The sequence below is a fragment of the Xyrauchen texanus genome, chromosome 16 (assembly GCF_025860055.1).
Source record: "Xyrauchen texanus isolate HMW12.3.18 chromosome 16, RBS_HiC_50CHRs, whole genome shotgun sequence".
In the NCBI taxonomy this organism is placed as follows: Eukaryota; Metazoa; Chordata; class Actinopteri; order Cypriniformes; family Catostomidae; genus Xyrauchen; species Xyrauchen texanus.
Genome location: NC_068291.1, coordinates 21,910,325 through 21,923,449, shown reverse-complemented (window position 1 = coordinate 21,923,449; position 13,125 = coordinate 21,910,325). Strand labels below are relative to the sequence as shown.

Below are 13,125 nucleotides of genomic sequence, written 5' to 3'. Positions count from 1 at the left end.
GTGGTTGAGCATAGTGTGCGAGATGTGAGAAGCGTGAAGAGAAATTGAGCCCTTTCTTTGAATTTATGTGCATCTCATGCAGCTGCAACATGCACTTTTCTCTTTTCTTTTTTTATTTGTACACTACTCACAATGAACTTCTGTGATGAAGCACTCAGAGAAGCCTTACACAGCGTTACCGAAGAGGCCATGAGGCAACACCTGAGTGTTGAGGGTTTTTCCGCATCACATATCTCTGTGAGCATTAACCAGACATGCTGGTCCAAAACCACCAGATTACACATCGATTACTCATCTGATGGCCTATGCAGTGATGTTTGTAGCTCACAGTGCCAAGTCTGTGGCAGTGCAGAGCTCCTTAAATAATTCAGGGCTCGGGCCTTGCTCATCTATATCTTTAAGTAGCTTGGCCAGGAAGACCTGAAGCACCACCATGCTATGGAGAGCAGAGCCGTTCTGGCCTGCCGCCGAGAGGAGAAAATCTTCGCCGGAACACTGCAGGGGGTGGGTGAGTCTTTCGCTACAGGTACAGAGATTCAGGTGATGAATCGTCCTGTTGCTTCAGCTGGGAAGTCCCGGCTGCTGAAGGGTGTTTGTCGACGGCGAAGAGAGGGCTTTTCAAGAGGAGATGTTGTCGGAGTCATAGTCAAGATGAGACAATGTCGGTCTTGAAGGAAGAAAATTCTGAAGAAATGGTGAGTGAGCGCCTGCTTCAATAGGCCAACTCCTAAAGGGGCGGGGTTGAAATACCACCAGCATTCATAGGATTGGCATTATAATACAAGGGCTTTAATTAGGTCATTGGAGAACAAATTCCCCAAAAGCATGAACCGTAACCGAAAGCGAACCAGTCTGTTGTCTTTTTTTAGAGAGACAGATGGCCTTAGTGAGTTTTTCAGGCAATAATTTATAGTAATAATTAGTCTAGCCCTGAATTTTGTAATTTTGTAATTTTCAAAGTTTTAAAGAGCACTTAAGAGTTGAAATTCAACATAATAATGACACAGACATCTCTCTTGCCTATTTTATAACCTCTGATTTGTATTTTCCTATTAAATCATTTGAGTTGTTTGAGGGAACTTTTAAAATACAGATTTTAAAATTCAGTAAATGATCACTTTACAAATTTCCCATCTCATTTTTGACATGAAGAATAACCGTTCATAAATTTGTAACTCTAATTAATTTTTGACCGAATTTAATATAATTTTTTTTAAACAGCTTTTGATAATCCAAATCTTGTGTGGTGAATCAAAATATATGTGTCTTTGAGTTTATTTGTGTGACCTCTGACTGTGTCTACATTTCATTGCATTGATATGTAAAATGTTTTGTGAATGCTTCCGGTTTAATAACATGATAGTTTAATTTCTCAATGTATTTACATACTTTCTTATGATGCTTACATTGCAATAGTCATTATTGATGTACAGAGTCATATACTTGTACAGTATATTTAACTTGAACTTAAAGGTATAGTTCACCTAAAAAATTAAAATTCTCTTATCATTTACTTAACCTCAAGCCATCCAAGATGTGTATGACTGTTTTTGTTCTGCTGAACACAACAAAGATTTTTAACAGAATATCTCAACCCTGTAGGTCCATACAATGAAAGTAAATGGTGTGCATATAAATGCAGCATAAAGTAATCCACAAGACTCCTGTGGTTTAATTCATGTCTTCTGAAGCGATCCAAATGGTTTTTAGTGATAACAGAACAAAATGTAACTAATTTATTACTGTATATCTTGCCATTGTAGTCTCTGGGCACAATTTTTTTTAAACTAAATTACACATTACAGTGACTGACGCATGCACAGAGAGCTAGATGGTGCATGGAAGTTTAATCGAGCTTGAAATCATGATCAACGAGGAGACTGCTGATGTCAAGATTTATAGTGAAAAAAAGAGTATGAGAAAATGAGAAGCTGTGCAGAGCTGAAAAACACATATATGTCCTCAACTTTTTGGATGTTGTGCACAGAATATATTTTCATTACATAACACTCTTCAGACATATCCAAAAGTTTGAAAGTGCATGCTGGCAGTGGTGACAGTCATCTTACAGCTGTGTGTATAATTAATGGCAGCAGAAGGTGACCCTCAACCAGTTTGCCCCAGCACCCCCATAATAGAGACCTGATGCTGGGCCGGCCATGCCAGACAATGAGTGTTGCCAATGGTTTCTATTTGAAATGTCTAATGAAATCTGGGTGAATGAATATACAACAAGTACCCTGAAGGCTGAAAATGGTCTGATTGCAACCTATTATAGATGAGAGTGTGGAAAGCAGTGATTCAAATGGCAAATAATTTAAAGTTTGGTTACTTTTAATATTCAGACATTATATTATTCATTATATTGTTCTTATTATTATTATTTAATTTGTTATTATTATTTAATAGCTGGTTAATAGGCTAATGATTATAATGAATTACTTATTTTAACTAAATTACTCAACACTGCTGAGTAACATGCAAAGCTCTGTAGTGTATTTGCATGTATGAAAAGTCATGAATGTCAATTTATCCAGTGTTACATATTCTGAAAACAATGTCTGTGATGTACAAAAGATGTTTAACATGACATAGGCTAAAGTTAAACCTATTCTTTTTAGAATAAAGGCACAGATGGTTGGATGGGAAATGTTTTCTCCTCAGATGTATAGGCAGGATTTAGAACTTGTTGTGCTGAGGAACTTGTTGGATAAATGCCTCTGAGTTGCAAGGGGAACACTGAGAAACTGATGTGATCAGATATGACAGGCCAGGTGCTTTACTGAACACCAGGCAACCCCTCTTCCTTTTGACCTCTGCATGTGTAAATCACATCCTTCTCACAAATACACACATGCACACACACTAACACACGCTGTGCAGCACTGAGGGCCCCACAGGAGCCAGACACTAATATGGACTTTTAACCACACAGGGCACTTGAAGACTTCAGATGCATCTGTTTCTAACCAGTTTGGCCAAACATTGTGTGTGTGTTGCATAGTGATTCGCAATGATTCTAATGGACAGAAGTCCCCCCTTGAGAGCACAGATGATGTACCTCAACCTGTTAGGTCTGTCATCCATGTAAATCACTGCAGCAGGTTTCAAAGTCTCACTCTAAATCTTATGATGATTTACGACAAAGCTCGAGCATAAAACAACAGCTGGCCACTGACTGAGCAACATATTACAGCTATGGCACACTTATGACAACAGAGTGAATCTGTGTGGCACTGAAGTGTGCAGTCGGAAATTTGAAAATGTTTTCTTGTGCGTCAGAAATTCAGAGGCTGCCTTGAAACTTAACAATGCCTTTCGATCAAAATGCATAGTCTTAGATAATAAGGCAATTACATATTATTTGGGTCTTTTCAATTTGATTTGAATTAGTTCAGTTCAATGTAGTTCACTTTCAGTTTCAGTTCAGATTTCAAAAGGGGAAACCAGGGATAATTGTTACACCCAAAATGTTTTATAAAATTGCTCAATGCTCCCCGTATCAGGTACAGTATAGTATCATTACAGGTAGACACAGATAAAATCTTTTTTTTTTTTTTTTAAGTAAGTTAAGTAAAAAAATATTATAATAATAATTAAAAGAAAATGCCTTCTATTATTGTATTTTTTTATTTATAGTGTCAAAGTTGTATTTGCAATAAATAATACATAATTTTAAAAAGTTATCTCTCAATCAAAAATTGATTTTGGTTTTGGATGTGTTGATTTTTGGGCCTGATTTGGTAGCAATATTAAAAAACATCTCTATTGTCTCTATCTGTAATTTAACTGCACTCCAAGCCAGTGAATTTTTTTATTGAAATTATATATATATAAACCTAAGGAATAAAGTATATAAAATGAATTAACAAATTTTCTTATTTTGTAAATGTACTATTATAGGCAGATTTAAATATCTATAGTACAAGTTGCTTTTAATTATGTTATTTACCATTCACTCAGGGTTCATGTGCCATTTGCTCAGTTGCACTGTGGCATGTGTAACGTTGCTGCTGACACTGGCAATGACGATGAAATGAAGAACCCAAGTGTAATTTATTAAACAAAAGTGAGATCCAAAAAACCCTAACTATAAATGTGAATGAAACATAAAACATGAAATCACATGACTAGTGAGCCACATGACATGAAACAGGAACTAGAAATTTCAAAATAAAAGACATGAAATACATGAACACACACATTAAACATTACAGCATGAATAAGTGATGAAAATTGCAGTGTTACTTTAAAAAAAAAAAAAAAAAGTCACTGTTTGCTGATTTTATTTATGCTGCCGGCTGTTGTGTTTATTGACACTTTTAGTTATTTCTCATATAGCAATAATTCAAACTAAAATGTTACCTCAAAAATGTGTTTGATGATCGTCAACATGACTTTGATTTGTGTGTAAAGTGTTAAAGGCCATACATGTCACCTTAACAAACTTAGGACTTGTCAAGAGAGAGAGGGAGATCAAACATTGGGAAAGGAGACATCAACCGGCCATTTACAATCAACTGGTTGTTTATTTTACCTCTGACAATGAAATAGCCTAACTACTTCTATGGTTATCAATAATATTATGCGATACTACAAGCAATTTAAATTCTACATTTAGTTTTAATTGAATTAGCATGAAGTTAAAGAAAGTAAAGTTTACTTTAAAATACCTTACATTTACATTTATGCATTTGGCAGACACTTTTATCCAAAGCGACTTACAGTGCATTTATTACAGGGACAATCCCCCTAGAGCAACCTGGAGTTAAGGGCCTTGCTCAAGGGCCCAACAGTGGCATCTTGGTGGTGCTGAGGCTTGAACCCCCAACCTTCTGGTCAGTAACCCTGAGCCTCAACCACTGAGCCACCACTGCCCCACCTTAAGCTCAATTAACAAGTTATAGTGATTTATGTCATCTTTATGTTCTGTTTAAACAACTTTCCCTCTTAAGTTGGCACAACTTAAAATTTTAAGGCAGCACGAACATAAAAATTTTTTTTTTACAGCATAGTAGCCACAGACAGCTGTCCATAGACTGTTGAGACAATGTCATTACAATGAAATCTGTTTTTCTGTATTTTCTTTCTTCCTTCGTCTATCGTTGCATTCATCCTTCTATTCTGAAATCATTTAATTAACCTAAATTACACATAAAAAAAATTCTCAAACAATTTTTCATTGCAGTACAGATCAGTACATCAATGCTTTGGCCATTTCCAAAATCACACTCTCTTTACATCCAAAGCTCTTTAGATAAACATTAAATTAACTAAATCATATCAAATCTGTGACATGACATGTTCAATTTGTCTGAAATCAAAAACAGTTGTAGAGCAAGTCCCCCCACCGGCAACCCCCTCCCAAAGTTTCTGTTAATGAAGTAACAAAACCACATGGCTGATTTCTTGAAGTAATCTTTACTGCACTTCTAAGCATATCTGATATGCCGGTGGGATTTTGTACATTCATAATTCATAAACAGGTGGAGTTGTGACATTGTGCCTTCATTAGCTCCAGTGGAAAAAAAAGAGTTTTGTGAAGTTTTTGATTAATTCTCTAAAGAAAAAAAAATGGAAAATACCAAGAGTAACAGCTGTGTAATAGATCTTTTTATTAATTAATGTGAAATATTTACATTGTCATGCAGCAAGTTATTTTCAGGAAATATTTAGCATTATAATTTCTTTTCTAACTTTTCAACAACAGTCACAGATCTCTCTACCAATATTTTGATATTGTGTTTTCACAGGTGCATTAAGCATTCCCCATTGTCTTCAAACAGCTTGGTGAAAATGAGTTTGACTGTGAGTGGTTGGGCGTTACATGTGTTTCCAGTAAAATAGCATTATAATTGATTAAGTTGAGATGTGAGAATGTCAGGTCAGAAGCCTGGAATTCTTGGAATAGTATTCATATTAGCAATGGTCTGTACACCTTAGCCAAAGGCATACACTATGTTTTTAGGAGTGGGCAAGATCAAATACTGTATAATGAAGGGGGACATGAGTGATTTGAAAATCTTTCTCCTAGAAAATGTTCAGGTTTCTAAAACATATTTCCTGCTCTTTGAAATACTTACAATAACACTTTACAATAAGGTTCCATTACAATTAACTTTAATTCATATTAACAGTAGTTAATATGAATTAACATGAACATGATGCTTTTACTGCATTTATTAATCTAGGTTAATGTATATGTTAACACCGGTTAATGCACTATGAACAAACATGCACTAACATTTTTATTAACTACCATTAACTACCATTATTAAATGCTGTAAAAAATATATTGTTCACTGTTTTTGATACCTAGTGAATTAACTTAATGAATTGAACCTTATTGTATAATGTTACCCCTTACAACATTTCCTAAAATTCATCCAGTCATTAAAATGATCATTTATTTATTTATGCATATAAGGAGACAAAGACCTCACTGAGACTGTTTGACAAAGGAATTTATGTGAATGCTTGTGAGAATCAGCTAGATAAATGTGTTTGCCATAACAGCCAGCCAATCCAAAGTAGGCCTATTTTTCAATTTAAGTTTGGCTTTCTTTGTTGAAAAATTGTAAATGTTGTATTGGAAAAGTATGTAACATCCATTATTTTCAGCTATTTCACAGACCGACATGTTACATTACACTCAAGCAGGCCAAAATATCTAAATTGGAAACCATTTATTTAGGTACTACGCTACATTTTTCTCTGCAAACATTTTTGTCACATTTATCACAAATAGACATTATTTTAGACATTAATATCCCAAAACGAACTTCAGTCAACACAAAACTTATCTTCTTGACAAAGTAGAACAGTTTATTAGTGTGAGAATGATATGACGTACACTTTCCAGATATTCACAGAATACTTTTATGGCTTACAGTACGTTGCAATGAGACAATATCTCAGTCTAATTTCATGTGCAGTTGTGGTTTTTGAACTTTGCAATTGTTTTTGCAACTTTGCAATTGTTATATTTTTGAATATGGGTTCACTTTTAGGTGAAAATGTACAGGGCACCTGATTTCTGTAAGTTGTGTGGTTGTACCATCATGTCTTTTCAGCATGAGAAAACATCTCACAAAGTGTTGTCTGCTAAAATTTGCTATGCTTTCCAAATTTCCCAGTGGCCAAAGCAATGCGCAAGTGCAAGAACGTTTTACTTTGAATGGATGTAACGTGAAAGGCACGTTGTATCTTTTTCCGAAACATTTCAACATTCTTTTGCTTCTTTAGAATTATGCTGGCAAAAAGAATGTGACATCAGTTTTTATTCTTGGAGCGTGAACATTCGCTACATGGTGGCACATAGAGTTTCAATTTGGATGAAAAAACATTCAGAACATAAACACTGATTTCCTGTGTGATCATGTTGCAAAAACATTTCCTCAAACCCATCTTGATCTAAATAAATTGAGTGGTGTTTAGAACTCTATTCTCCTTTTTTGGCTGTTAAAGGGAAAGTTCACCCAAAAATGTTCTCATAATTTACACACCCTCATGCCATCCCAGATGTGTAAGACTTTATTTCTTCTGCTAAACACAATTTTTAGATTTTTAGAAGAATATTTAAGCTCTGTAGGTCCATATAATACAAGTGAATGGTGGCCAGAAATTTGAAAGTCCAAAAATAACATAAAGGGAGCATAAATGTAACCCATAAGACTTCAGTGGCTAAATCTAATTCTTCAGAAGCGATATGATAGGTGTGGGTGAGAAATAGATCAAAAAAGTCCTTTTTTTACTATAAATTCTCCTCCTTGCCCAGTAGGTGATGATATGCATGAAGAATCTAATCAGAATCGCGAAAATCTAAGGGAGAATGTGAAACTAAAAGTGTAGATTTATAGTAAAAAAGGACACAAAGGTGCTGTAAGCGAATTTTTCAAGGAAAAGTATGCAAAAAATTTTCCTTCTCCCTTAAAGAATTTAATGAAATTAAATACATCTCACCGGTCTCTGTGAAAGATCTAGACTGTAAACAAAAATGTGTCCACGGAACATGTACACTTTCACCTGTATATCATTTTGCTCGTTCTCATAGAGTGTCATAGAGCACCTTCAAATATGGATATGTTTCTCACCCACACCTATCATATCACTTCTGAAGATATTGATTTAACCACAGAATTCATATGGAATACTTTTTATGCTGTATTTATGTGCTTTATGGACCTTCAAAGTTCTGGCTACAATTCACTTGCAATGAAAGGACCATTTTATTTTTTTTTTATCTTCCTTTGTGTTCAGCAGAAGAAATAAAGTCATACACATCTGGGATGCATGAGGGTGAGTAAATGATGAGAACTATCCTTTTAATTAATTTTTACCAGTTCTGATCAGTTCATTTTCTTTCGCTGATTGACTCATGATATTGTGATTGTGTGTTGAAAGAATACTGAGATTATTGCCTAAGCCAATGTTGGAGACTTCTGTGCTTTGCTTGGATTTAGTGCTGACATTTTACTGGCCGTTACAGCAACAGCAGAAAATCAGATTCAACATATTTCTGTATGCAAATGGACCATGTCCAGATATCACTGTGGAACTCATGATGGTTAAAACTGATATTAAGAAAAGTGCAATTGAGAATGAAGACTTTGGGGACAGTTTATGCTTATGCAACAGAGGGCAATTAGTTTGTTACTATACATTTGTCGTTATGAAAGCTCACAGCATGTGACTAGATAAAGTTACCATTTTATATCCAGAGGTAACGGTGCTTTAGCGCACTGCTGTGTGTGTGGTCGTTATGACCCTGTGAATGCTACTCAGGGCGAGACATGTTACATTGGAGCAGTGATCTAGGACATCTGCTGAAGTTGATCAGCTTCGGGGGTTCAGGTTCATGCTGAGAGGTCAAAGTGAGACGAGTGGTGATGTGCAGTCAGTTCACAAATGTACACTGCTTGATGGAGCAACAGCTGACATCCTGAGACTTGATACAAGCATACACACTCTATTGTGGGAACCATTACACTTTAAAACCAATGGGCCTTTTAGTTTGCATGTGAATGAATGGCCCAGGGATTTAATTCATAATTATTTAAAGAAAAGATCACACAAAGATTAAAATCATGTAATTATTTGCACACTCTCATGTCATTTCAATCCCGTAAGCTGGTATTTTTTGCAGTAGAACATAAAAAGAGAACATTTTAAAGAATCTTTGCACACCTTTTGCCATCCAGTATATCCTGTGTTCTGTGGTAAATATAACAGCATATATGATACAAACAATATGATGGTGGAAATTATGACTTTCATTTTGGGTAAACTATTCCTTTAATAGACGACTGAAAGGGCCTGCTTAATTCTCTTCTATAATAAACTCTTTAATATTGTCTTTGTACAAGGCAAACTGTCATTTCATTATTCAATTTGATGTCTAATGTCATGACAATGCAATTTTTGTTATAAAACAGGGTATCCCACTATTTCTGTTTTATCCTTTGTTTACTTATGTTCACCAATCCCAAAACTGAAGCAAATCGAAGCTTGCATATTTGTGCTCTCTAATTCTTCCCCTTACTTACTCTCTCTCTCTCCCTCACACACACACACACACACACGCACGCACGCACACATACACACTCACACATAGCCTGTACAGATGACCTAATACATGCAGAAGGGACTTTCCGGCATGGTTGGGCCAATGATGCAAACTGCTTGAATGTGCTAAGTGGACTTGACAGCACAATCTGCCGTAACAATACAATAATCAATGTTATATCACACGTGAGCAAAAATTAATGTTAAGTGGGGATACATTTCATTGAGCAAAATGAATGATTAAGTGGGGATACATTTAATTTAATAAACTGGTGAGCGTGTGAGTTTATGGTTCATATGTTACCTGCTCAATGGAAGCTACTATACTGAGGAAAAATATTAGTTCACATATTCAAATATAGTCTACTAGATAATATAGCTGCACATACTGTATATAAGCACACTTTCCCATCTCCTCTTTCCGTATTAGTTTCCTTTACAAAGTATACATATTTAGCTTAACTACTCTCAAAAAGTTCTAAATGAATGTAATGGAATATTGTGCACTCAAGTGGCGCTGTACGCTTCCGTTTGTTCTCAGACTTTAAATGTTTAAATTGTTCTAGTCATTTTAGTTTTTGGGGTTTGTTTTATTTTGTTGTTCAATTCCCAATGCGCTTTTAAGTCCTCGTGGTCGCGTAGTGCCTCACCTCAATCCGGGTGGCGGAGGACGAATTTGAGCTGCCTAAGAGACTGTCAACCCGAGCATCTTATCACGTGGCTTGTTGAGCATGTTGCCACGGAGACAGCGCGTGTGTAGGCGGCATCCACGATCAACTCACCACACCGCCCGAACCACATTATAGCAACCACGAGGAGGTTACCCCATGTGACTATACCCCATAGCAACCTGGTCAATATGGTTGCTTAGGAGACCTGGCTGGAATCACTCAGCACACCCTGGGATTCGAACTAGCGAACTCCAGGTGTGGTAGCCAGTGTTTGGGGTTTGTTGACTACATCGTCATGGCGTCATCATCAAATTGGACATAACTTTACACAGAAAAAGTAAGCAATTTTATCACACTCACAATCATGTTAACATATGTTGTTTATGTCTTGTGGCAATAATTCTGAAATAGTGAGTATTTAATGTTTACGGATTGGCCCCAATGCCTTCCATTATAAGTTTGTGTGTGTGTGTGTGTGTGTGTTTTAAGAAAAGGAGGGGGAAGTCAAAATACTTTTTTATGCTAATTTATGCTACAAATGCTGTCGATTGAGCGTAACTTGTATTGCGCCTGGAATATTCCTTTAATAATTTAAGTAGGAATAGGCTAAATGAGATACAAAATATAATATCAATCAATTTGAGTGGAATTTAATATTATGTAGCCTAAATTTTATTTATTTATTTATTTTTTTTCTAGCTGTCGCTGTGATGTTTACGGAAACCCCAAAGTGACCTGTGCAAAAAATACATTTAAGAGACTTTCGCGTGCGCACGAGAAACTATCGCGTGCGCACGAGATACTTCCGTGTGCGCACGCGTTACAGTTTCCGGTGTGTGTATAGCTCTTTTCCGATTGCGTCATTGCCATCATTCATTTACTCAAAGATACTGGGAGCATGGATGCGTAAGAATTTATAGAGATATATTTTAAACTTGGCCTTCAATACAAAGACATTACTGTCTATGACATTTGTAATACTGTCATGGCTGAGACACGCTTTGATCTTCCAAAGGACACTAATCAAGCAATAGACTTGTACTTGCATTTAACACGAGAACTACCGGAATTCTAGAACTACTAGAATGGCCATAGCGGTCATTCTGACCGTTCATACTAGACTGTACCAAATGTCATGTCATATTTACATTCAAAACTTCTATTGATGTTTTAGAATGAAGCTTCTAATGTCTGTCGTCATATTTTATGGCATCATCACCCTAAAAATGTATTGAATAAAATACAATAATATGGATCAAATGGAGCGCCAAGCGAACGCAGATAGTCCTACATAATACGATCTTTTTTTTTAAATATATAATAGTGCTAGACTATACAAATACATAGGCCTATATATATTATATATTTTAGCTGCTAGACTGCCCCGGAAGGTGCGTGCTTCGCTTTGTGTACAGCAAGTTTTGGCAAGATGTTGGCAGAGCTAGAGTTTATTATTAAAATCCCAAGCCTTTTGTGTATCTGAATTAAGTTTTTGAATGAATTTGTCTATAAGGAATAAAACTGAAAGAAGTTTATGTTTAAAGACAAATATGTTTAAATAATACATTACCTTTCAAATATTTTTAAATTAAGTTAATGTTAACTGATTATGTTCAGGGTATTAAATGCTTTATCTGAAACAGTTTCACTCTCTTTACTGGTGCTAGACACTTAAGCCAAAGCTTTATGTTTTATATAGAATCAGCATAGAAGCATGTGTAATGTTGGTATTGTTATTTAAATTGATATTTTGATGTGCAGTATGAGAAAGTTAGCCTATTGATTAGAGAAAACAACTTTTTCTACCTGTTAAAATAATTTTTAGGTATTGTTAAAAATGTTTATGCATTTTAGTAACATTGTAACTGAATTGCAGAAATGCTGCTCATATCACATAAACATCTTATTTCTACAGCAGTGTCCTTTAAATGATTGGTTAATGATTTTTGTAGTAGCTTAGTCATCATAGACTCAACTATTAAGCCAAAGGCTGTGGGTTCAAGCCCCTGAACTGGAGAATAATAATAAACCAAAGGATTACAGTATACAAGCTAAATGATCTGCCTTCTTGAATAGATGTAAGTTAAAAACAATCATAGTTGCCTACATGTGGTTTGAACCCATTTCCTCTCACCTCTGATGACTGACTTTGGTGATTTTTTTTGTCACTCCTGCATAGAAAGCTTAATGTCCTCTTCTCTTTCAGAACAAAATGGAAAAATGTCTCTCATTATGAATTACATTTTAAATTCTTTGCTTCTGTGGCACTATTGTTAAAATCACTCATGTTTCAATAGTTCTGTGAACACCATTTTAAGTTTTATATTTTAATGCAATCATGCTCTATGTCTAGGTGCACGTTGTTTGAGAACTTGGCTAATGAGCTGAGTCAATCTGCTTCTTCTCTACAAGCTGTACACTGGCAGCCAAAAGTTTGGAATAATGTACAGATTTAGCTGTTTTGGAAGGAAATTGGTACTTTAATTCCCCAAAGTGGCATTCAAATGATCACAAAGTATAGTCAGGATATTACTAATGTAAAAAACAGCAGCATCACTATTTGAAAAAACTAGTAATTTTTCATAGAATCTAGACAGGCCCCATTTCCAGCAGCCATCACTCCAACACCTTATCCATGAGTAATCATGCTAAATTGCCAATTTTTCAGCAGTCAGCAATCACTTGCCATTATATCAACACAGTTGAAAGGGGGGTCTGAGGGTGTTTTGGGCCCTGGAGATGTTTTGACATGCCTTGACATTTGTGCTTTTTTCAGTTGCTTAAAAACATAGTAATGGTTAAAGTCTAATAATACCGTATTCAGCTCAAACTGGGCTACAATAATATGTGAGCAACATGTATGTACAGGTTTGTATTTTTGAGAAAATAA

At 35.5% G+C, this 13,125-nt stretch overlaps 1 protein-coding gene across 1 annotated transcript in view; it reads left to right on the top strand.

Moving 5' to 3' along the window:
* Window positions 1–132: 132 nt before the first annotated feature.
* The window catches only part of ldah (lipid droplet associated hydrolase), a 119,644-nt gene continuing 106,651 nt past the window's right edge, over window positions 133–13,125 (top strand). The window contains 2 exon segments of the mRNA XM_052145218.1: window positions 133–315; window positions 406–661. Coding sequence (XP_052001178.1) covers window positions 133–315; window positions 406–661 — 439 coding nt within the window.